This window comes from Mytilus trossulus, chromosome 9, assembly GCF_036588685.1.
Source record: "Mytilus trossulus isolate FHL-02 chromosome 9, PNRI_Mtr1.1.1.hap1, whole genome shotgun sequence".
Classification (NCBI taxonomy): Eukaryota; Metazoa; Mollusca; class Bivalvia; order Mytilida; family Mytilidae; genus Mytilus; species Mytilus trossulus.
In genome coordinates, this window is record NC_086381.1 from 21,315,503 (window position 1) to 21,342,773 (window position 27,271).

General features: G+C 29.7%; 1 protein-coding gene across 5 annotated transcripts; it reads left to right on the forward strand.

Moving 5' to 3' along the window:
- The first annotated feature begins 82 nt into the window (after window positions 1–82).
- LOC134685300 (four-jointed box protein 1-like) lies at window positions 83–26,892 on the forward strand. Of its 5 annotated transcripts, none has more exons than XM_063544933.1 (8): window positions 83–359; window positions 11,497–11,552; window positions 15,477–15,542; window positions 16,782–18,179; window positions 23,513–23,689; window positions 24,039–24,219; window positions 24,976–25,140; window positions 25,961–26,892. In XM_063544933.1, the coding sequence occupies exons 4-8, from the start codon at window positions 17,468–17,470 to the stop codon at window positions 26,376–26,378; spliced, it is 1,653 nt and encodes a 550-aa protein (XP_063401003.1). In that variant the 5' UTR covers window positions 83–359; window positions 11,497–11,552; window positions 15,477–15,542; window positions 16,782–17,467; the 3' UTR covers window positions 26,379–26,892. The 5 variants fall into 5 exon arrangements, with proteins under 5 accessions (XP_063401003.1, XP_063401007.1, XP_063401004.1 ...); XM_063544937.1 differs by lacking the exon at window positions 83–359 and adding an exon at window positions 5,933–5,950; XM_063544934.1 differs by lacking the exon at window positions 83–359 and adding an exon at window positions 6,862–7,193.
- Window positions 26,893–27,271: the final 379 nt, after the last annotated feature.

Below are 27,271 nucleotides of genomic sequence, written 5' to 3' on the forward strand. Positions count from 1 at the left end.
TAAAAAACATGAAATAATGTTTTAATGCATTTGGTAAATTTATTACATAACAATTTGCATAAAAGTTGCTAAAATCAGTATCTATTAAAGGTACCCTATAGCTATCCTCCTTCAAGGTATTCAATCAAAAAGAGGAATTTCTGCCTGGCCACACAGACACATCAGGGGTCATATTACCGTGGTTGAGTGAGCACAGCTGGCTGTAATTTATAACCATTATTTATTCAGACACCTCTCACACTTGGTGTGTTCATTTCTGTGTTAATTTCACACTCTGTAGAGAGATCCAGGCAAATTACAAGCACTTGTTTATAAGATCATTGGATATTATACATTTTGGCATACACTCTTATAGACAGGTGAGTGAAATTGTATTTTAAATCTCATTTTTTTCTATCTTATCGTCAATATTTTTCAGCCATTTCCATTTTTTTTTAAAGGATTTTCACATCTAATATTGTATTCTTCTAAAATAATTTTTGTATTAATATTTCTTGTTTTGTCATATTTTTTTTATGTAATTTTGACTATGAAATAACATCTTTTGTTTGTAAATTTCTTATACAATTTAATATTACATGTACAACAAAGAATTTGTACATATTCAAATGTTATCCTTTCCCCTTTTTTCTAAGTAAAAAAAAAAAATCTTATTTATATGTAAAACCGTTATGTACAACTAAGACATTGTCCGTTCTTTTCTTGAAATTGAATTCAAAATATCATTATAGAAAAATACTTAAATAACAAGACAATTTTATTTATATTCATACTGTTTTATCATGTTTATATATCTCCACAAAAATTTCTTTCAGTAGTTTATGAATTCTAAAAATTTCCATGAAGAAAAATTTGATAACATCAAAAGAGGCTATTTTTTCTATAAATCAACACTCATATGACAGTTATTTATAAACATCAAGATAAATGTCCCCCTTATGTTTAGAAGTACTACTGTGTACATAAAATGTCACTGCAACCATATTTTATTATCGATCTTTGATCTTATTAGGGCCATTATACTGGGAATTTGTAAACAAATTGGGACTAACAAACATAACTAACTTATAAAACCATCTGAATTTAGTTTAAACATGGTACATTTTAATAAAATGAATCAAGGTTGAGTCAAATCTATAACAGCTGCATGTTGGATTACATGTACATGACCTTTATGTGGATGATAATTTTTTACTAACCTCAAATTTAACGACAAAGCGATTACTTATATATACATCTGAAAAATGTCAATACTTTTTTTTTTATATTACAAACCTTTTCTTTGTGTTTAAGGGGGTATATTTTAAGTTAAATATTAAATAAAATCAATTTATCTGCAATTTAAAGTGCTTTCAAGATTTGGTATGTTTTTTTAAATAAATTAAAACAATGTGTACAGTAACTGAAAGGGACACCTTAAAATTCCACATTCATATTTTACATGTATGGTGAAATCATTTCATATGTCATACGAGTTCATGTTTGCATGCTTATTCAATGGAAAATGTGATATCACAATGCATTCTTAATTACACAAAACCCAAGAAATGAGAATTTTATAATCACATTCCTTTTGCTATGATGTTTCTTTTTGGCGGGTTATTTAGGGTCAAGACACTCTGACTTTGAGAGTAGAAAGACCTACAACAATGATTTTATTCTTGATTTGCAAGAAATATAAACTTTACTGTTGCATTACTATTTCTGACAAAACAAATCCATGTTTGTTTGATCTTAGTTGCTAAAATTACCAACTTTTATTGAAAACAGACAAACATTACCCACTATCTGCAGTGCAAAACCACAAAAGTCACATTAAAAAGTGCAACATTCTCAATATATCATGCATTCAGACTCATTCCTAAGTTCCAATTACCAAATAATCACTTTATGCCAGCAAAGCTCTAAAATTTTATCTTCTGGATAAAATATATGACTGGCTTAATAGAGATAAGGAAAGTAGAAGCTAAGATAAATAACAGATAACGTAGAATTTTCAACATTTCACCGATTAAAAACATGTGTAGCTGAAGGGTTAAAATCTGGTATAATTTGTTTAAAATCCAGCTTAGAGGTGTTATAAACAAAATTAATTTTATGTAATTTACACTTTATGAATGATACATTACAGGATATTATACCTGGCGTGACTGTCATTTTTGAGGGATTTATTTCATCAGAATCATTTTTCTAAATACTCTTAATTTATTAGGTGTCATGCATGTATGACCTTGGTGAGATACTACATACAAATGAGGTAAATGTTCAACTTTTATGAAAAATACATTATTGTGGGTATTTACATTTGTCCTGATTTTTACATTAGTTTCCACCTCTTCATGTTTTCCTTGTCTCTATTTTAGCGTCATCTTGGTATATTCTGATTTTTTTTCCTACAAAAATAAAAAATAAGGAGACATGGTATGTTTGTCAATCTATCTCCAATTTTTTAAAATGAATATAATAACGAAATCAAAACAATGAAATATAAGTGGTTATCTAAAAACTGTTTTGTGTGTAATTTGAATAAAAGAGAGTAAAATTAAATTTTAACACATTTTCATGTTAAAAACATTTTTATTGTTCAAATCGTTGGTCGAAATTTGGATTTTCAAGTTATTGATACTTAAATTATTAGTACGAAATGCAGAACATGTTTATGTTTCTTGTATTTCCACCCAATCCAAAACAAAGCATTCAGAAATCATAAAGGCATAAATAAATCCATAGAAAAATATAAATTATCACCCAAGATCTCCACATGACTCATCCAAAATATCAAATATTAAAATTAATCAAGCTGACAACAATCATTAATTATAAATTAAATATTGAGGGTGACTGGCAAAATGATAATACACTAATTAATATGCAAAGTAGCTACTATCAATCAAAGGCATCATTAATGACCAATTAACACAGGCATAAATGACCAATTAACACACATATAAATGAAGCATGGTCTTCTTTATAGCAGTTGGACATGTGTTAGAAGAATAAAATTTCAACTTCTAATGGCCATTAAGTCATCAAATGTGATTTTTGAAGCATGTCAAAGCATATTTCTGCCTCATTTCTTTATCTGCCTCATTTTCACATCCAGTTTATTGTTTCAACATTTTGTGATGTTTCATCTGAAAGCACAAAGCTTCGATGACATTTCTTATGGAAAGGAGATCTTTTTTATTCTTACTGAACTAGCACTTGCATGGTTTTTGATCAAAGACATAATTTTTTATGACATTTTTTTTTCTTATAGAACATAGCACTTGTACGACTTTTCATCAAACTTCATCAGCCATTTCTTTTTATGACACATAAATACTTGGTATTAAAGTGTTTTACACAAGCTTACCACAATTAATTATAAATGCATAAAATGTTTCTGTACAAGTTTTTTTGTAAAAGACACAATAAACAGTTGCATTTTTACAAAATCTTTTGTATCATAAATACTTACTGGAGAGCTGTATAGCAGATGAAAGTATTTTTTATTCAATAGTTTTTTTCATTTTCAAATACTGTGCCTGCAGTCTTGTTGTTGAACGAACACTTGCCATTTATCACATGAAATGAAACTGGTTCTATCATCTGCAATATATACATGTTAAAAAAAAAATCTTATGTACTAAAAATATATAGTTAAACCCCGAAAAACTTCAGTCCGGACTGAATTTGTAAGATCTGTAACAGCTACAGTATGTTATCAACTTGTGACAGATGTAATTGCCAAACAGTTGAGGTTGTGGTTTCACATCTGATAACAGTTCACTGAGAAAAGACAATGACCTTAGTTTTAGAGGAAAGAATTTTTATTATTAAAATACATATGCATTGAATATTCACATAATGATTTCAGAGTTAAATTATTTGTATAAATTGAAATTTTATTTTTATTTTTTATTATTTATATTTTCCCAAGTACAATGGTCTATAATTAAACCAATGAAACTTTCAAAAAGCATGATTAATGTATCAACTTCTTGAGCAAAAGTGTCCTCATTTGTCTTTCTTCAATGAAGCAATATACACAAATATAAAAGAAGTATTGAATAAAAGTACATCATCAAGATTACAAATCAACATGATATTACAATTAAAGATATAGAAGCATTAAAAATTGTAAACACACTTTATATTTTGACCTTCATTATACGTTCTTTACCTAATGACATTTCAAGTATTTGTAACAAAAGTAAAACAAGGCTAGGCATCTGCAAGTCATCAGCTTCTCGTTGTCAACTATATGGTCATAAATTCATTAATAAAGAAAAACCATAGAGTGACTTTCCTGATTACCAAACTGATCAAAAAGCGGTGTACTTCGGGGTTTAAGCCACCCTATAGTTATAGATTATCGTTGATCAGGGCAACGAGATTGATTGTCTCGTTTGAGCGGGGACGGCGAAAGCGAGAAAGGCAATCGAGTTGAGATGACCTATGAAAATTATCACTAAAAAAGATCAAAGGAAAAATGCACAAAATAGCGATAAAATAATATATTGTTCCTTGTCTCCAAAACAAAAATACTAAAGATTCTAGAGTAGGGAGAAAGGCATGTTCTGGATGAAAATGATGCTTAACCAAAAACATATGGCTCTTAAAACATTGTCCATAATATATGTTAGGGTAGGCATGAAAATTTAGGGTCTGTAGTCAATCAGAAATTTTTAAAAGTTGAAATGCACTTCATCAGTTCACATGAAAATATAGTTTACCAGTTACCATTTTATTCCATTAATCCTGATTCTGATCACATTTAATTGATTCTCTAATGATGCATATTACATAACTTTGACTGAAGTTTTTTTGAGGAGTTATATAATTTGGATGTCAATCTACTTTTAAATGTTTTATAATAGATATGAAATAACTTATTATCTTCATGAGCTTAATTTGCACTAGAGAAAACCTTATAAACTTAGTATTTTTACATGCTTAAACTGTACTGGTGACAACCATATCTAAATTTTAATGTAACATGGAGACAGCGAAAGTTTAATACTAAATATTATATTTGAAAGGTAACAGCATGCAGCCATACATCTTTATTACAAAATATATACTGTAACTTGCTACCAAGATGACCAAGAGTTGTAATTGAATCATAAATAAAGTTTTTTAAGATTTATATTGAAATAAATACTGTAACAAAACATCGCTCCAATCTAGCTTATCCATTGTTATCTGATCTCCCCTCACTCAGTGTCATAAACGGCAGGAATTCAATTTCCTGAATGCTCCATTATACATGTTATATAAGTGAAATCACACTGCGGTCCATTTAATTCAAATTATGGAAAAATTAGGCTTTGATATAAAATTTGCTGGATCAAAATTGCATGATCATGTGTGATCTTTAATTTGAATTTATTTAATTAGATGAATTAATTTCTCCTCAGCAACTTTGGTTTTAACAAAGTTGTAATTTTGGATGTATGGTTTATATTTTCTAAAGTGACTTAGTTATTTCCCCTTTATTTGTTGGCAAACAAATTATTGTTTTTTTCTTAATATGTGGGACTACATAAGTAAACTCAGTGAATTAAATTTTGCGGTACATTATATGGAAAAATGTTTAATTTCTATCCTTTTTGCCTCTGCCCCTTCTTAAAAAACAATATATTTAAAAAAAATCTGATCTAATTTTGTCAACTTTTTACCTCTAAAATAAATATGATAAAACAAACACATTTGTAGCCAACAAGGCTATAAATTTTTGACTAAAAACATTCTTATCTGTTAAAATTAGACAATATTTACAAGCAAGGGTCAATCAATGTTGTAAAATTTACACCTCAAGTATAGAACGGCTAGACAAAACTCTTCAAATTACACCTATCCAAAGTAATACTAGGGCTTAGCTACTTAAGATAAACCTGTAATTTATGAGCCAATGTTTGCCTCTCCTGCATATATTTTATTCACATACAGATAGATTTCAAGACAGGTAGGATTTTGTGTTTATCAGATTACCATTCAATGTATATCTTTTTAAGAGAGAAAAAAAAATCCTATTTATTTTAATAAATAGCGTATATTTAGTTCAACTGTTGTTAGAGGGGGGATGACAACCTTTTGAAATGCAGGGGTTAAAAAAGTGAAAGTTGTATTTAGAGGGTAAAAAATGTGAAAGATGGATACATGTATACTAGTATATAGGTGTTAAAACATTTGGGATGTATGGAGTAAAAGATGTGGAACCTAGGAAAAAGAGGAAAAAGCAAGAACTGAGAAAAAAACACCCACATGTCACCTCATCTTGGACATGTTGGAGGGAGGAATTTTGTTTAGGTTTTTCAATTTTTCAAATATTTACAGCAATTGTCAGATATGATCATGTATCATTTCTTTATTTCTATCTCTAAAAGCTTATTGAGTAACTCAACATTGTTGTCTTTATGATAACATTTATATCAATCTTTATCGAAAATTTTGATAAATTCAGATTAAAAAAATCCCAATATATATTGAAATCTTCAAAATGTCATTAAATAATTTTTTCCAATATAATCAAATACTTTTTAAGCTTCAAATATTTGAATGTAACAAAGGAAAGTCTGATCAGCCACACAATATTAGTAAATTCCTTCGTTGGATACCACCATACAATTCTAGGTCCAATAATCCAAGTAATAAAAGACATCGAAGACGGCAGATGACACAGGCATATTAGATACCTTAGGACGCATTTATCATTAGATTGGAGACAGGACCGATTAAAATGACAATTCAATACTTTATATACCTAGGTAAAATGTTCGTACTACAGGTGAGAGAACTAACAGTATGATTCGTAGCTTAGCTACCTCAGCGACACCCTGCTATCTTATACACACAAATAAAGTCCCTTATCAGTAGCTCAATGTATAGATGTAAGAAGCTTTGATAAAACATAATAGATGTAAAGGTGTGAAGGAATACATCATCTGACAGCCTCTTTGTGTCTGTGTTTTACTGTTGGCTCGCCCTGTCACGATTTTGCTCTCCGGAGGTACACTGACCCAGAAAATACATCAGAGATCTGGAGAAAAAAAAAGAAATTCTCTTGCCTAATCTATCTGTTAGATGTCAGAGAAAACTGTGCCTATGATAACAGTTTTACTGATAGATAAACATCTCTGTTCTTAAATTTACTGCTCAGAGATAAAGCATACATGTAGTTCTCTGGATTACAGCTTCGTTTTCTGAAGGTAAGAACCATATGAACAAAGATAGATTTTTTTCTATCACATTCAATTTTTTTAATTTTTGTATCTTTTTTTCATTTTAAACGTACTTTTTTTTTATAACAGAAGTTTAGTTAACACATTTTTTTCTAAATACCATGAATATTGCAAAAAAGAAAGATAATTGGGAGAAAAAAAATATTTAGATGTAATTTTTTCATCAGTTTCTAGGCCAAAACAATCTTTATTCCTAAACAATTGCTTACAAAATATAAGGAAGTTGGACCATATGTTTAACTTTATTTTTAGGTAAACTCTTATCATACATGAACATGTACTAATTAATTACTGTAGACTAAAGTATCTTATTTTGTGTGTGTCCTGACACTGCCATCACTTAACTTTTTTGCTACATGCAGCTGTAAAATATCAAAGTTTCAGACTTAACTCTTGCAATTAATCTTTTGATTTTTTCCAAACATCAAGGAAGAATTTTAAGGGGTCTTTTAAGCTCTGAAATAACTTTGTTGGTCAACTGTGCTACTAAAACTCATGACTTAACAAGATCTTTTAAGCCTTCAACAAAACAAAGAAAAAAAAGGTACTTTTTGAAAAAATATATTTGGCAAATTGTGAACTTTTAATAGGATACAATGCTGAATTGGCCTTATGTATATATTTGTACCTTCTGAAACAGGGTCTTTTTTGTGGTGTTTCCCAGGACACAATTTCTTAAGGAGTTAATTCATAAATTTGGTACATGAAAAATCCCCCCTTTTTCTAACAAAGCTCCCATCAAAACAAAATTAAAAAATATATTTTGCTGAGAATAAAATATTAAAATATTATGCTCACTAATGTACAGCAATGCACAATTTTTGGGGAAAGAAGAAAGAATTTAATAAAAAAAAAACTTAATAAAATTTATGCTTTCTACTGATCAAATTTTCAGTTCACAACCCAAAATTTTGTTAATGTACTGATACGACTGTTTCACAAGGTATATGCGTAGTAACATGATATAAATCAGAAGAAAAAGTCAACATATGGCATACATGTATTTGAACTATAATTCTCTACTTTGTTCTTCCTTGAGTAATATTATAGGAGATGAAAGGGGTTGTCTAAACCAACAAGTTAACCTTAATTTCCGTATTAATTACTTCTATCATTATCTAGGAACCATAACTCTGTCACTAATGACACTTTATTACTTCTTCTCCTAAGTTAATTATCAATGTTTTCTATTATACATAACTTACAAATGAAGAAATAATTGTTTGTTGGCAATACTGTAATCTGCACAGATTTGTAGAAATAATAAGCAATATTGGCCTGCATTCTATTGTGCTTATACAGGTGCAGGCTAGGTTCAAATTTAAGTATCAGTGCCAATAGATGTTTTCATTCATGTAGGTTCAGATTTGTAGCAATAATAAGCAATATTCAGCCACATTTTGCAGTGCTTATACAGGTGCAAGAAGGATCTTACAAAAAGATTAGCCTCAATAATTGTTTTCATATCAGGACATAGGTTTCAATTTTGTTTTTAATAATGAGATCGCAAGGACTACTTAAATCATTAAAAGAAATGTCCTCCTTATGAAAGTAAAAGAGTGTGTATATTGCATCATTGTAAAGAATTGGGAGGTCCTTCAATTTTTGAAATTAAAAACTAAAAAGCCCTTACCAGAAAAGATCAGTGAACCCAAAGATGGGGATAAAAACATTACCAAATTCAGTTGTAGTACAAGTAAAATATTAACCCTGCTTCAGAAAGTGCACATATAACCAGTGAGAGGTTTAGCTAGCTATAAAACCAGAAACTTGAAACCATGCTATATCTCAGTAAACCCAAAGATGGGGATAAAAACATTGCCAAGTTTAGTTGTAGTACAAGTAAAATTCAAATCTTGATAAGAGCTTTCAGGAGGACTACAAAACCAAGAGAACTCCACATATATTCCTCAACAAAAATCACTAGATTAAACATTAGATGAAAGTTCTGATTCACTCTATAAAAGATGAGAACAAGAATAACAGAAACTTCCAAAAATATGCCATCAATATCTTTTATTTTTAGATACAGAACTATACAAAACAAAAGTACATTGTACATAAAAAATATATGAAACAGAATATTTTTATCAATTACATAGCAGACAAGTTGAATATTTTCCCATGCAATCTTCCTCAACAATTCAGTAAATGAACCATTAAGAATCCTGAATTTCACATAATATATGGAAATTCGTGTAATATATGTGTTTTAACTTGACATCACACTGTGTCCACGTTTTAACAGTCACATGCTCTTTATTATAAACGCCTATAAATCAACATTGCCTTCATTCATTTCTACCATTTCTCTTCAAATCTTTGCATGATCTGTGTGAATGATTTAGAAACAGAATGCCAGGTATTTCTTTGTTCTGTAAATCTATGATCTCTGGTAGTTATAGTAGCATGGTCTGCAACTGTTGTATTGGCAATGTGTGTAGATAAATGTCAAAGAAACTAAAGGAAAAGGGGGCAGAGAGGAGATAGAATGAAAAAAGCCAGGGGCATTGTCTAAGGCAATGTGTGTAGATAAATGTCAAAGAAACTGAAGGAAAAGGGGGCAGAGAGGAGATAGAATGAAAAAAGCCAGGGGCATTGTGTTAGGCAATGTGATATGGGAATGGATACTTAAGAAACAGATGGAATCATAAATCATTTTCAGTTTACTTGGAATTCCATAAACTAGATAAGACCCCATTCTGTGCAATAGTTCAACCAAGCAATCATCAACACTCTGTGATTGGCAGTGGCGATCCAGAAACTTTCATAAGTGGGGCCCATTGACTGCCTAAGAGGGGGCCTGCTATCTTCATGATTCAGTGATTTCCTATATAATCAACCAAGTTTTTCCCAGAAGAAGTATAATCAATTAAATTTTTCCCTGAAAAAAGGGGGGGGGCATTCATTGAAATTATACACCTTCTTCTTTATTTCTTTTTCTTTACAAACATAAATCAGATTGTATATATAACTTTGAGATGAGTAAACTAAATTATTTTTTCTAGGAACGAAAGAAGCTAATAAGGAAAAATTATCACAGAAAGATAAAATAATGTTGCTTTATTACTATGACTAAAATGTTATAAGTGTTGCTCTCCACCTATTGCAACTTACTAAAAATTCTGACCAAATTACAATTTGTTATATAAAACCAAACTGTAAAGAGTATTGAATGAGTTGCAATAGCTGGAGAGCAACACTAACAGTCAAGTCACTGTAAAGCTTAATAACAATAAATCAATCCAATAAAAACACTAGTATTCCTATTTTACAAGAGAAACCATGTCACTGATATTTCTATTTACCTTTGAATCCATCATTTTGTCAACTGTCTTGAAACTGAATTTTATTTAACGGTCGTCAGTGTTCTGAAATTAAAATTAAGAGTATAAAATTTATTACAATTCGACCAAAGCTAAGTTAAACTCTATGACTCTCACTGAACACTAAATTTCAGTCACAACAAGTTGAAATGGGTAATCGAAGGAGGAACAAATCATCAGCTATCGATAGGGATTATAGTAGCTTACATTCTTTACTAATGAATTTTACCATACCTTTATCATTATTCATTTTCATATTTTGAATGCTTCCATAAATACCTGTTTTAAAAAAAAAAAAAAAAATCTCCTTTGAACTATACACAACTTGACAAGGGTATAAAAATATTAAGTTCAAATACAACTTTTGAAATGATCAACATAAAGTTCCAACACATTACATTTAACATAAAAAACCTGATAATTAATTTACCATAATTTCAAACAAATTCAGTCAAATTTTATGTATAATAAATTAAAAGATGCAGCTCAGTTTACTCTTTCTTCTTTACAAATATTTGTGAATCTAAAATATTAATTTACTGTGAAAAAATTTGAAAAAAAGAAGACACAATTTGAAGTCATCCGTATTAATACAAGATCTGGTTTCATACTGAGTGATTCTTTTGTTGTGAAACTCTTTCAATTTTACCATGCTGTTTGTAACTTTAAAACTATGTGAACTCCACCGCATAGTATATCATTACAATCCATGTTACGGAAGAACGAACAACCAAAATCGTTCCTCTGATAGTATATCTTGGTATTGAACGATATTGCATGTTAGTAGATCATCTATTTCTTCTGTCAAAAAGATTCCTTTCTATACAACCTATAGACAACAGCAATTTAATATCGGAATTCTTTGTGCTGTGTTATTACATTTCATTAACTTTTATCGGTGCATATTTCTCTTTGGAATAACACAATAATTTTTTTTTTAATAGGCAAATGGAATAAGAATTATGGATTATTCGATGATGTAAAACTATAGTAAAATAAGGTAAGATTTTACAATTTCTTAGCTTCTTATTGTCAGCGAAAAACTATGTTGAGATATTCTCGGTTGGTATTGTCATAGAAGTATTGATTATACAACTATTCAATCACTAACCCAATGAAGCAGTGTCAACAGTTTCCCTACTTTCTTATATTAATTATGTCCACATTATTGGATCTGGACGTTTTTATTCTTTTCCCAACAAACCTTACCAAAGACCTTTTTATAGATCTTGTCTTTTAGCTTAAACTGTTTTGAGCTTTCAAGATTTTATATTTACTGTTCTTCATATACCCGTACTAATTAATTGCACATTTATAAAAATTAGAAGATGTGGTATAACTGTTCATTAAATAACTCTCCATCAGAGACCAAATGATGAAGAACTTAGCAGTTATAGGTCACTGTTATAGGTCTTCTACAATGAGCAAAACCCATACCCAATTGCAAGCTATTAAAGGCCATGAAATGAAAATTTTACATTTATATATAAATCAAAACAAAAAATTGAACTGCTTGATTGTTCAAAACAATAAATAGAAAATAAACACAGTAACACGTTACAACCACTGATTTGCAGGCTCTTGACTTGAGACATGGACATACAGAATGTGGTAGGATTAAAACATTATTTTTATTTTTATTTTTTTCATTTAACTTTAAAGAAGGTTGAAAATAGTGAAAATAAAATATATTTCATGAAAAAAGTCCATTTGAACTACTTCATCAATGCCCTGAGAAACTACCTTACATTCCCTCCCATTATTGAAAAAGTTTTTGTTCATATAATAAGTCACCCTGCTAAGTAAATAGCTACATGTCAAACAGTTTAATGGAGCACAAAATTTAATGAGGTATAAAGACACAGGGATGTGTAATTAAAGTCACAAAATACTGGCCAAAAAAAGTTTGGTGGCTCTTTAATGCATTCAGTCATGACATTTTCTCAAACATAATGAAGTGATTTAGGGTTATAAGATCTAGGGAGAATTCATTCAATTCTGTTATTGTTTCAGATTAAAGGATGGTTTTGAAAAACACTGACAAAATCTTAGATTTGGAGATGGCATGTCAAATAAGGTCAAAATCTACTAATGTATTAACTTAGGGTTGGTCAAAGGATTATTAACAAAAGTATGTGTGGTTTAAGTAAATTAAGTACAGAAAAAAAGTGTACTCACAAATGTATAAAGATGCTTATTTAAAGAAAATTAATTAAATCTATTTTTTTTAAAAGTATATTGACTAATGTGTTTATAACCAATCATTTCCTGCATTAGACGAAATATCAAAAGATTTCTATGACCAAAATTTATATTTATAATTTCCGTTATCAGTTTAATTTTAAAAATTGATCTTTGAGTTGATTTTTAAGCAATGTTTGGACAAGACTTATGATTTCAAAAAACCTTTCTTTAATGGAAAGCCTGATTTAGTTTGTAACAAAAGTGACCACAGGTTCAAATCCTCTTTAATCTTTCACACACAACAGAAAGGATATTCAGCCTATGACACCTTAATTTACATCAAACATGCAGATTTTGTGTTCATTGTTTGGGTCTTTTAGTCCCTATCTATGTCACAGCCAGGCTAATCTTGATGTTTGTTTAGAATACAATATCCCAGACTCGAGTAAAATGTGGAGATTAATGTGTGAATTTAGACAAATATTTGTAGTTAAATTCTTACTTAGGTTTAGTAAGTAATACATAAATACAATGTTTTCAAATTAAAATCATTTTATGGAAAACAACTAAAAGCTAAACATAACGTAAGCTTGATACAAATAGAAATTATGTTGATGTTTATTTTTGGTGTACTTTAGTTGTTTATTTGCTGTTTTGTTGACATTTATCCCCTATTTTCTTTCATCATTCATTTCAACTAGTTTCTTCTATGTTACTGGTCATCACAACTTCAATGAGCTATAATTCTGTCAAAATAATGACAATGATGAGAAAATTTTTACACCTTGACTACATAAAAAAATTCTCATACTGCTATTTGACAGTTTGTAAAGTTTACATTTTCGCCATTTTCCTGTACATTTCTGATGTCAAAATGTGTCACAGGAAAAGTCAGGTTGTTCAATGTCACCATTAAAGCTGATTGTCTGGTCTTTTTTTGTTAGTTAAAATATGTGTATCAACATTTTTAAATTCGATATCTACCTCTATCTATTAAAGTGTATAACAATAATAACTAGTTTAATTCTTAAAAAGCTATATAAGCATGGATGTACAGTGTACTATAGTTGTTTTAAAATTTCTGTGTCATTTGGTCTCTTGTGGAGAGTTGTCTCATTGGCAATCACACCACATCTTCTTTTTTTTAAAATGACAACTGCATTTAGAATGTGGTCAAGTAATGTTTGATCTTTGTGTATCTTTGAAGGCATTTTACAAAAACAGCAAACTAAACAATTCATTTGTATTTTTGTTGCACATTTTAATAAAAGCCACTCAGACTGTTTATAATCTCAATAAATATAGTAAATAAAAAATATCCCTATTTTATAACCTGAAGTCTAGAGATTTTCCTTGTTATTGATGAGAAAATACCCTACTAAAAAATCTTGACACCCATTCAAAATTTAATGAAATCCACAAGCTGGAGAACTTTTATATTTATTCATACCTTCCCTAGGTAAGAAAATTAATTTTCTATGCCATGATTTACGAGTGGGAAACATAGAGAATACGACCTCCAATACACATCTTAAGGTGCGACTCCTTTTGTGTAAAAAAGCATAAAAATCTATGAGACATAAAATATGGATCTACCTAAACAAGGATGTATAGTGTTGAAACCATAAAAAGTAAAAGACCCGCTGGTTTTAAGCTTTGCTTTGACTTTTATTTCACATTAATCATATTGGCGAACAAAAGCTGAAAAATTATTTCACTAGGATGCCAATGCATTAATATTAAATGACTCTTTCATCTTAAATATTTTTAACTGAAAACACATAAAACTCCGTCACAGATGCACTGAAGTATTCTGGAAACATTGAGATCATTAGTGCAACACTTTTACTGAAAGCATTAAAGACAAAGGCAAAAGTTGACATTGTAATTTGGCTTTTCATTTGAATATATATAAATAAGATGTAGTATGATTGCCAGTGAGACAACTCTGCACAATAGACCAAAATGACACAAAAATTAACAGCTACCATATGGTCTTCAACAATGAGCAATGGCCATACCTCATGATGAGCTATAAATGGCCCTGAAATCAAAAATTAAGTACCTTTTGATCCTTTAGATCCTGAATGTTCTCTATTAATATATCTATAGTTTTTAGAGTTTAGCTTTAAGAATTCATTGAAATTATATTGTTTTTATTCTCTTTTAAATAACAAGCATTCTTCAATTTACTTCAATCATAAAATACTATCAGTTTTTGTAACAAATTCATTGTGTAAATTAACCATGTTTTTATTTTCAAAAGCACCAAATAGAAAACCACAGTTAAACAATAACTTGATTAACCCACCACTGCCATAAAATTCAAATAATATTGATTACGGTATGTAAATTTTAATAAAAAGCTATTTTCAGCCTTTCAAATCTGAAGAATTTTCCAATAAAATCCTCAACATTTTCTTCCTATCTCAGAAAAAAAAACTGGCTATTGTCTGTCACAATGCCTTCTATCAATAATGCACAGAAAACCGATGAATCACAATGGTCTCGAAGATTTCTGAATGTGTAAATTTTATCTCCACCAGCCTGCAGTAAAAGTTTCTTGTGATTTTAATCACCATCAGCAATGTTATAGCAGAAGCCTATTTATGGTTGGTGATCCATCTAGAATGGTCAGTCATGAGCTAAAATGATGCAGACAGATTCTGCAGACGTTAGCTTTTGGCGGGGAGATCTGTCATCTGTCATTACCATTTATCTTTTGTATCTTATTTTTCAGGCAATAGAAAAAGCCAGAAATTTTTTAAGAAAAGAAGAAAAGACAAATCAATTTTCAAAGAAAAAGGTAATAAATAACAATATTTTATTTATTATCATCAGACCTATAGCAAATCAGTGAAAATTGGAATTTATTTATCTGAGAGAACAGGAATTAAAAGACTTTTAAATAATATTCAGACATAGAGCATGTTCAACACAGATAGTTCATCTCCTTTTTTTACAAATCAGGGTTTATTCCCTCAAAACTGAGGAATATCTTGTATGTACAAAAAAAGACCAAACTTTTAGTACTGAATTTGGTCAATTTGGTGACCATGGTATTTGATTTATTTACATTTTATTTTTAGACTCAGAAAGATTTAGAGCTTGTCTGATATTGTATAAAAAACTGCATCATAGTTCCTCTCTGAATATGTTTTGATTAATTTTGGCATTGGGTTGCTGTCTCAGTTAAGAAGATAGTTAACCATAAATTTAAGTTTCAGAAAAATGTCATGAAATGCTTATATGCAGAATTTGTAAGAATTTGGCAATCAGTTATTCCTGAAAAAAACATTTTTTACTCAATAAACAAAAAGAGCCCATGAAAATAAATGAATTCAAGAATTCTGCAGGCTTTGGTTATGGCGTAGATGGTGATATTACACACATTTCCTATGATATAATAATTTAGCTCGGAGATATTACAAACAAGAACTAATCCCATTTTATTGTATGCTCATTATTGCTAGCATTACTTTCAACTCATTTCATAAACGGAGATCAAAGGAAACATGGTTTAAAATCTAACAATTTCACAAGTCTCTAATGTGGACATTATAATACAGATTTCATATTTGTTTACTATTGTTCCTTTTGAATTTCACTGTAGCAAAAAAAGTTTATTTTCTATTAATTATAAAATGAACGCATGCTGCTTTGCAGTTTGATCTTAAAATTTGAAACAGCTGAATATCTTTTTCACAAAACATTTTTTTTCTACAGCTGGTGTTTTTGATATGGTTGTATATTAATCGAGTCTACATGCAGGTGTTGCCTGGAGCTCTTATATCTATTGACTTATAACCTTTGCTATTTAATGTACCATAATAAGTCATTGAATTAACTACAAATTAAATGATCTCTATTTCAGCTCTGAGTTTTTTCATCATCCTTTTTCAATAGAGGTTTTATTTACAATCTGTTTCTCACAGGCATGTTGTCGATTATTTAAATTTAATCTCTATTCTTAAAATCTTTAATTACGACACATTTTAATTCTTTTTTTCAAGTATATCAAATAATGACGCTTTTATACCTTCAGGTGTTCTGTGCAATTCACATTCTACACCCTTCAAAAGCATACAAGATCAGTACTGCCCACTTCATAGAATGAAGGCGACACAGAGCTTTCTCCATTCAGTGTTAAACAAGCCAAACCTTTATTAGAGAGAAGTTTAGTGACAAAGAGAAGAGCCTTCAGTTTAAACACAAAGAACAAACAGTAGAAATTTCCTAAGTAAATTCACAGTGTAAAGAAATATCAAAGATGGAAACTTTGGTCAACAAACAGTAGTCAGAAATCTTATTCAAAATTGACATAAGAGAATTATTCAACAAAATGTAAACTCAAGGTACCTTATACCTAGAGAAGAATTGTACAGAGTTTTAAAAGCTTGCTCTTAAGTGTACAAATATTTGCATAGGAATTTGCTCATCAACGATTTTCCTAATTTGATTTTAGTGATAGGAAATAATACATTCACCACTTCTTCATTACGACAATGTCTCTTTAGTATTGATTGCTATTAAGATGAAAAGCCCGCAGACACCATGTTTCTGTAGCATTTTTGTACAACTGGAGAACTAAATGCATTTGAGGAAATACAACGAAAGTATTCAATTTGGAATTATTGGATATTCTTAACGAATCTGATGTTGTTTAAGTCTGTCGTGTAATTATGTCGATAATTAAAACAAAAGATGTGACTTGAATAATACACATCCTCCATGAAGATGTACTTGGTCAGAATCATGAGAGGAAAGACTCATTCCTTTCTTTATGGAGCTTTAAGTGTTTTTGTTGTTACATTTCTTTTAAACGTCATGGTGCTTAGGATTAATTTAATAGAATCACAGGGTACAGGACCAAAAAGTGAAATTACGCATGAACTAAATAAAGAGGAAGCTTATCTCAATTATATGGCGAGAGGGCAAAGAAAACCAAAAGCCGCAAATGAAAATGAATATTTAAAGGAATTCCTTCAACATTCTGTGATAAAAGATTCAAATTCTTTAACTCAGGAAAAAACTATGAATTCATTCCAGGATTATAAGAGTGCTATAAATGACAAAAACAACGTCATTCTTCAAACTTTAGACAGAAGAAATGAAGAAAAAACTGTGAGCATTAAATCTGTGAACTATGAAGATGAAAATGATTATGATGAAGATGAATATGATGATGAGGAAAATGAGGAAAATGAGGATGAAAAACCTCCAAAAAATAAAATCTTTGAACCTGGTGATTTTGTGAATGTTTCAAAAATAATATTTGCAAGACCTTTACTTAAATATCAGGATGTTCAAATTAATGAAGGATCAGAGAAAGTCGATAATAATGAAGATCTGATCAGACAAAATTATCAAACATTATCTGGTGAACAAATAGTTACCGATGGGATATACTGGTCTGATCTGGCCGTGAAAATTGTTCCAAAAGGTGAGTCATAGCTTCTGTTGTGTAAATCAGGTACCATAACTCTGGAATGATAAATCAAAATAAGTAAAAATGTGCCAACTATTGAAGCTTTTAAAACAAATGACTATTTTATCTTTCTTAATATAAATGATATATGTATGTATAAAAATGCAACAAATATTATTATTTTATATACTAAAATTAAAAATTTCAATTCTTTGGGAACCTTTCTTATATCTGGATGAAGACACTAACATGAACTTTTCTAGAGGGTTTATTATCAAGTTATACAGAGTTCGCGAAAAGTGTCAGTCCTCAGGATTTCACCACCAAAATTTTGCATAGGGCTGACACAATTTTAGTATTTAGGATTTTTCAATAGTGTAATAGTGAGGACCGGCAGATTTTCTTCAAGTACCACCAGGGGGGAAAAGATTTCGCGAACACTGAAGTTAGCCTTCATGCTGGTTGCTGTTTCCATTTACAATTGCTCTGACAAAATAATGCTTTACCAACTGCCTGTCATAGGTTTTCTGTCAATAGAAAATTATGGCATGTAACAAAGTTTACTCAATTTAGACAAACAGACTATACCATGCTTCAACATAATGCAATCAAACTGACTCTCTAAGGACCAGAAAATTTGCTGTATGCATATTCCAAAGCTAAAAACAATTATCAATATGGTCTGCAAAATCCACAATATTTGGAATGTATAAATCTTTTTTAAGTCAAAGTAAAAAGAAAGTTCCCCTTTCTGTACTGTATGAGGAAAAGTGAAGACCTCAAGCTTGCAGGCAAAAACCTATACTTATACATTTATCATAAACTGTCAACCTATTGGTGAAACCATCATAAACTATTGTACCTAAATGACTTGAGAATTGATGGAATATTTATAGTATGCAACCTTACAGGGTGCAATATCTAACCTTTAATTTTTCTTCACGTATTCAATAATCCAATAAGCTTAATAATCTAAACAGCATCGCTCATCAATATCGTTTTTATCCTGCACTTTGCCTTAATTGAATGTAAGAATCGATAAGCCCTAACATACAGCTATAAAATCTACAAATCTGCCAATATATTTTACTATCTTCTTCATCATGGTGATCTATAGATTAAATGGCTTCAATTAAATTATTACCAAGGCAGTAAAATCAAATATGTTTTAAGCTTGTATGACAAATTAGTAACTGGAGCATTGCTGATGCTTTTAGCAAGTTTCTTGTTTTTCCCATATTTCTAACTAAAGTGGAGTTCTATATCATTGTTAATAATTATGTACCAGTAATGTATTTTAGATCTCAAGTTATTTTACAGTTTTAAAAGATAATAATCTACTGTCATGACTGTCCCAGCTTGACAAAATGAAGAAACACTATTAAATCCAAATTATAAATAAATATCAAAATAATTTTGCCAATGTTTAGATTTAATCCAAGCAAGAACATTATTAACCAAAGCCAAAATTTTACTGAAGGTAATGATGTAACATTGTTTTAAAGTCATTAATTTTTTACATTTTGGTTCAAGATTGATGCAAATTTTACATTGTATAAAAGTTGTTCAATAATAAGAAAAAATATAATAACAATTAACAATCTTAATAATAACAGCAAATATCAATTTGGCAGTATCATTATTTCTATTAAAAAAGATATTTTCCATCAATGCTGCTTATTTTGCAAACCTCTTAACTGTTAAAATTTCAATGAATATAAAACGCAATCATAAACATTTTATTTTAGTGAGAATAACTTGCTGAAAATAGACATGTATAAATTCAATAAAGTCAACTTTTATAAAATTTCTATCTTTCTATCTTCATATTTCTGCACTCAGTCACAACTATCATGACTATTACTGGTGCTGTTTCATGGAGTTTTCTACTAGATCTTTTTGATACTGAAGTAAACAATATCTTGATGTTTTTTTCGTAAAATGCCATTAGTATGTGAAATACTGAGCAACGGTTAATGCTCCATAAAATATTTAAATGCACATTAACCCTGCATTGACTGTACAATACATTAAACAGAAATCTTATAGCCTTCTTCACAACAAAAACCTCAATTCAAGTCTGTCAAAACTATAAAACATTAAAAAGTTGCAATAAAACGGTAGTTTACGATATCAACTATCAACATTTAAGATACAAATCAGGATCAGTTTGGCAAAAAAAGAACGTGATCTTATTTTTTAAAACTACCTTTTGACAACTTCTGTTTAGATAAATATCTTTGTACCCATTTAATTTTTAAATATGGCTCATAAAGAACTATAAAGCTTGAATTTGATTGAATTGGTTATGATCAAGGTGCACAGTTACAAGTTTAAGATCTGATGTGAGATTTTTAAAGGTAGAAACATATTACGATTATATTTGTGCTCTGATTTCACATCTCTGGGTTTTAACCCATCAAGCATATAATTAGCTTAAGTTCACAATCAGTGTGTGATCTAAGAAGGAGGGTATAAAATAAATTATGACGTACACAGTACTTTTAGAGATTACTATTAAACAGATCAATCAGGACTCTTGAATAGTGTATAAAGATAATGGATATTGATACAGTTATGTATAAGCATGCTTCTAAGCATATACAAGTGTATCTTTATGATAATTATATGTATATAACTGAACCTAAGTCAAATTATGTTAAATAGGCTATGCCGTGAACATTTGATTTGCCTGTCCACTAATAAATAAAAATTCATTATTCTATATGTTAAAAATAATTAAAAAAAAATCACAACTCATCTTCTCCAAAACCATTAAAAAAACTTTTTTTTTTTTAAATAACACCCTGTATTTATTTTTCTTTGTGGATAAAACAAAATCGCCAAAATAAATTCCATCAATTTAAAAGTGTACATGCAAATGTATTGATAAAAGTTTTGAATCGCCAAAAAAATAACCATAAAATAGTTCATATACCTTTTTCAATGAAAATCGTGAAATCTTACACCAGCGAAATTAATACAGTATATGGGTAGTAATATACATGATATATATGTCAACATATATAGAAGAAAGAAAATAATCTTTACCAACTAAAAGTTAAAACAAAGTGCCATAGACAATCATAAATTTCCAAATGAGAGATGTTTTGAGGTGTAAAAATAATACAAAAGTTCTTTATTCCATATTAGATTGTTTGCCAGTCACATTTGTGATTAAAATATGTGTTTCTAGCAAGACAGGTGGAAAATCTCTAGGGGTTAATCAATTTTGGACTGAAATAGTGAGTTCTTATCAAGTCAGTACAGGGTTTGTCTTTATAAATAGCCAAGGTGGCCATTCTATCAAATTTATCTTGACAATACAAGCTATGATAATCAATCTTTGATGTGCAGGTGTCCAAATTATTTATCTATGTAACCTAAATATACCTGTTAAACACCTGAATCTATCATACTGTGATACAATCTTCCTATTTTTCAATAGTTACACAAATAATTTGTTTACTGGGTGTGGGCAAAATATCCAATATAAGTATGTCAATAATTCTATCATAAATCTCAAGTACTAAACAATGACATTTTTCCAAATCATATCTATAGAAAGATGTCTTTATTGAAATAGACAGCATTTTTTTTAAGCCAGCAATTGCTTGTCTTTTAAAAGACTTAGTATTTAGTATAAAGTGAAGAAATTTTAAATATAAAGAGAAGAAATTTTCAATAAGTTTTATTTTATGACTTTACTTGAGAACTTCAGTCCCATTCCTATTCATTAGTATCAAAATCACTGTCCTACGGTATACATGTACATCAGAAATATCTAATGAGACTGGCGGGATTCCAGGAACTTTGAAAGGAGACAAGTAATGGAAGGAAAAAGGGGGGACTAGTTCCATGAAACTTAACATACTATGTAGACTGGCCAAAGGTGTGTGGTGGAATTTTGCCAAAAAAATATTTTTCTGATTTTCTCTATGTCTCAATCCCCCTTTCCACAAAAAGGGTCACAAGTATTTTATGTATTTTATTACTGCTTGGCATTTTTCACGTTCACCCCTGTCTCCCTGTCTAAATACTCAGAAACCTCAAAGTGCTACAAATACTTAGAAAGTCCCTTTCTATGCCTCAAAGTGCTAAGTTGTAAACATGGTAAAGATAATTAACTGGTTGTAATGTTACAAGATTTTCAATAAAAGTGAATTACTTCATCATCCAAGTGTTTACTTTCAATTTACATTTTAACTACTTCATTATTACACCTTCATTCATGATAAGGAAAACCTGTTGGCTGTTCAAACAAATTGGAGTAATTCACTGTAATTCTACCAATTATCTCCAAACAAGTTGAGGAAATTAACCAAAATTTCATAAAGCCTTGGACTTTGCCAAGTAATCGCACAGAAATGTTTCAGCAGTTTTGAGAAATTTTGCACCTTTTGATGGTTTTACTTAATTATTTTGACTTGAGTAATGTGAAATATTTTCTAAAAATACTTTTCATCGAAGAAAATGAGGATAAGTGTGAATCAATTCACAATTTTTGTTAATACATTATCATTTTTTATTGTAGCTTATTGGGGAAAATTGTCTAGCTCTAAAAAACAGTTAACATGGTTAAATAAAGTTAACATTATTTGTATCAACTCCATTACAAACCCACGTTCAAACAAATCTTAGAAAATATATAAATAATTTATGATTTCAATGGTTCAATACTCCAGGGGCCTTCTCAAAACTATACAATTGATATGCCTTTTTTTTATAAATCTTATTAGGAATTGGCATTACATTTGTAAAGGCTTCATATGACTGAAACAAATCATATGACATCCCAAGTGTATGGCTAATAAATGTTAATGATGCAGCAATTGATCTAGACACCCAACTTGCTGAAATAATTTCATTGTACAAAAAAGATATTTTCATTAAGAAGTACACAAAACCAGGACAAATTGACAGATTCTACTCCAAGGTCATGAAGGTCCAGTGCTAATTTTACTCAGTACGGACATCTGAGAGGGGGATGGGACCTTTGTCAGATCTTCAGGATTGGGTGTTTTTAAGCTCTGAATTTCGGGATTGACCCTTTCGGGATCTGGGAATTCTTTTTTAGAATTTCAGAATGTCTGGTTTTAAATTAATTTAAATTTGGGACTTCGGGATTTCGTGTTTTTAAGCCTAGCATTTCGGGATCAGAAACCCTCCTATCTCCCATCATCTGAAGAATGGCTCAAATTTGTTTTATACTTGCATTTGATGTTGACGAGTTAATTTATTTATAATTTCAAATTTAATAATTATCCTTTTAAGAAACCATGAAGTTTTTATTCAGTAATTCTTAAAAATAGTTTTCTTTAAATGTTCCTTTTTTTATGCATTTCCAGGTATGGACCAAGATGAAGCATTCCAATTTGTACACAAATCCCAGCATGCAAGTGTAAAATCAATTCATCCACCATCTTGGAACAAGTGCGGAAGACCAAAGAATGCTTACATTGTATTAGATAATGGATCATCTTTCTGTGCACGTTACAGAGATCCACATAATAAGCTTGTACTAGGTAAGATTAGAATGCCACGAACAAAGAGAGATAACTCTATTTAGTTTTTTAGCAATGAATTTCTGATTAAAGTTGAAAGAGTTAGAAAAAAAGAAAGCCTTTTAAGCCTAAGTTTACTTCTCTTTTAAACCTTTATTAATAAAATGTTATTAGCTGTAATAACTAAAGGCATCATATAGCTTTTTTCACCCTTTAATCTTGAACAACCCTTAATTTTATAAAATGTTTGTTAATATTTCGTTACCAATATTACATGTATTAACATTTAAGAGATGTTTTTAAAAGACCAACAATACTGGGCAGGTTTTTTTTTACAGTTTCTTAACAAAATTTGTTTTCTTCTTTTCAGGTGAGGTAATGTCTTTTTACCTATCTCGCCTCCTTGGTATGGATAACATTCCAGCTGTGGTACTGGCTATAACTAATCAGACCTCTCGTCACTGGAGAAATGTCAATATAACATCTGTACAGTGGCAGAATGGCAAAGTTGTTGCTCTAATCCAGTGGACTCCTTATATGGAAACTGTGAAGTATGAAATATAATCAAATATAAAAAAAAAAAGCATTACAAATTGAACTGCAACATTCTTATTTATGTTTTATGCAACAGATATATATTTATATTTTGTTACTATACAAAATTAGACACATGGTGCAGAATACAGATTTTAAGATTACAGTTGTTTTACATAACCCATATGATAAATTGCCTTCTTTAAATTGCCTACTTTAGTATGCAAAAACAAATTATCACATATGCTACACATAAAAATCCAAAGTTTATGAAGTTTTTGCCTATTATAAATTCATATTCTAAATTAGTTTATTACTTAACTCTATAGATAGATTATTTCCAACAGCTGATACAATGTTATACACATTTCTTCATGTTTTAGGTCCAATAAATTTGTCCAGTTTTAAAACAATAGTTAACTGGGCCCCAACCCATTGCAAGTAAAAAGGGAAAATATTGCTTGACAAAAAAAAAGTTAGTCACTTTGCATTATGAAAAATAACAAATGACAAATTCAAAAATAACCTGTTTAAGTATACAGTCATATATTTCATCAGTGATGATGTATTCAAAACCTAAAGGCCTAGAAATGAGTAGCCTTGAAAATGTAAAAAAAAAATCTCTTATACTACACAAAGATATTTATACAGGACAAATTGTAATTACAGTATAAAACAAAGGCTGTAGTTCTATCTCTTATTCAATATACAGTGCAATAATTTTCACATTAAATCCTATACCAGTTTATAATTCAACTCATTCTTCATTTCAGATCCCTTGTATCAATACCAAACATTCTACTGAAAACATATGAAAGCAGTTCTGTGATAAACAAAAACTATTTACGTAATATTACCCTAACATTTAACGAGATATCTGAACTGGTGCAATGGAGTTCCATGATCTTGTTTGACTATATCACAGGCCATTATGACAGGTTAGTTCATTTTGACACCAGGTGGCACTCATATTCTTAACAGATGATTAAGCAAAACAGGCTGATGTCTACAAAAAAAGAAATAATTCATTTTATGAAATTACATACAATTGTACCAAACAATTTGGGATATTTCAAAAATACAAAGCATAAATTCACTGGCATAACTCTGAAAACACTACATAACTTGCATTAGATGGAAAATTAAATTACACCAGGTGAAGTGCAGACAGCTACAAGGAAATCGCAGGGTTAATCCTATACTTACATAACATAATCATCCAGCCTCCCCTTAACCCTTTCCTCCATGAATTTTTTTTTACATGCTTGATTCCCATCGGATTTTTTCTATAAAATAAAATCCTCAGGTTTAAAGTATTAATGCATTGCAAAAAACAAATATTTCATCAAATATATTGAAGTCTCATATTCTTATGAATATCCTTTTCATATTGGATACAAATTTTATTAGGTCTGATGCAGACATTTTGTAGTCAAATCATTTCAACTGTGGTACTACACAGGCGTCCAAAGGTGTCATTTTGTAGTAAAGGGGTGGCGTCAAAAGGCGTCATTATGGAGGAAAGGGTTAAACATGAGGATATAGTCTACAATGTAGAAAAATAATGCAATTCTCTAGAACCAATGTTCAAATCGGGTATATCAATTTTAGTACACTGACCATCAATTTTATATGGATGAAATATTTGCTACTAAATATTTTAAAAGCAAAAAACATCAATCAATCAATCTAAGTTTATCTATGATATTCCTGAAATAATCACATTTAATATCACATCTTTTTTTTTCTACCTTCCAGATTTGCAAGTATGCAAGATGGTGCTGAACAAGAACATAGACGAGGTGTACTCTCTGAAAAAGTTCGCAATTTACTGAAATCCACAAAAACTAATAAACTGTGGTTTATAGATAATGAGAGTGGACTATTTGATGCATATGATTTAATATACAATACAGCTGGAAATAGCTTTATAAAATACCACAGACTTATGTTACAAACAATGTGTGTCTTTAAAAAATCCATGGTCGATTCAATAAGTCGGCTGCATTTATCTGAAAATCCTCATTTAGTATTAGAGGGCTTTGCGGCCCGACATGAACCTTTCCTTGATTATTTTTCAAAAGATTATGTTTATTCAACATTTAAAGAAAAATTTAAGGACCGTATAAGTGAAGTGTACAATTGGATTCAGCATTGTAAATTAAAGAACCGGTAACACTTGCTTAACTGTATGTGTATTACATGTGAGTGTGTATTTATATGTGTTAATTTGAAAGTGTGATGTGTATGGAGGAAATATGTGTTTTTGAAAATATGTTGTGAGAAAAATAAATTCCAAATAGTGTGAGAGATTTATAAAGTCATGCAAGTTTAAGTTTTCAAAGGGACTTTTAATTGTTTTTTCAATTTATAAGCCCCGTTTTAGATTAAGAGTGTGGCAGTTGATTTTCTGGGGCAACAAGGGTATTCAACATCTACAAAAAAAGAAAACAAGAAGCACTGATTGAAATTTTTTCCTATCGCCTGAACATTCTTTTTCTCATTGTTGATGAAATGTACTTTAAAGTTGATCTTTTTTTCGGGAGGACAGATAATTGACCCTCAAAAGAGACATCATATTTTTCTAAAAAAATTTCAGTAAGAATTATCATTTCTTCTCAAAAAAAAAAAAAATCATACAAACAGAAAGCATAATATAAAAGGGAAATAACTCTAAAAACTTTAATGTACATATGAAATCAACAACGTCCTTATAAATATGTGCTATGAAACAGTGGATTTTTTAAATGTTAAAACAAACAATTCAGCCTTTTTCAAGACATGAGCTGTGCATGTAGTAAGAGAGAGTAAGACTGATTGTGTTTGAAAGCATTAATTTGTTGGAATTTTGTTACTATTGTTTGTTTTAAAAAAATTAAACAATTTATTGATTAAAGCTTTAAAATATAAATTAAAAAGTTTAATCTTATTTCAATTCCTATCAATAGATGTAATTGCTGTCTATATAAATACTTTTAGAGTTACTGAAAGATTATTTGGTATCTGTAAAAACTTACTCTCTGTCAATATCAGCTGACAAAATATTTGTAATACTAAAGATTCTCTAGA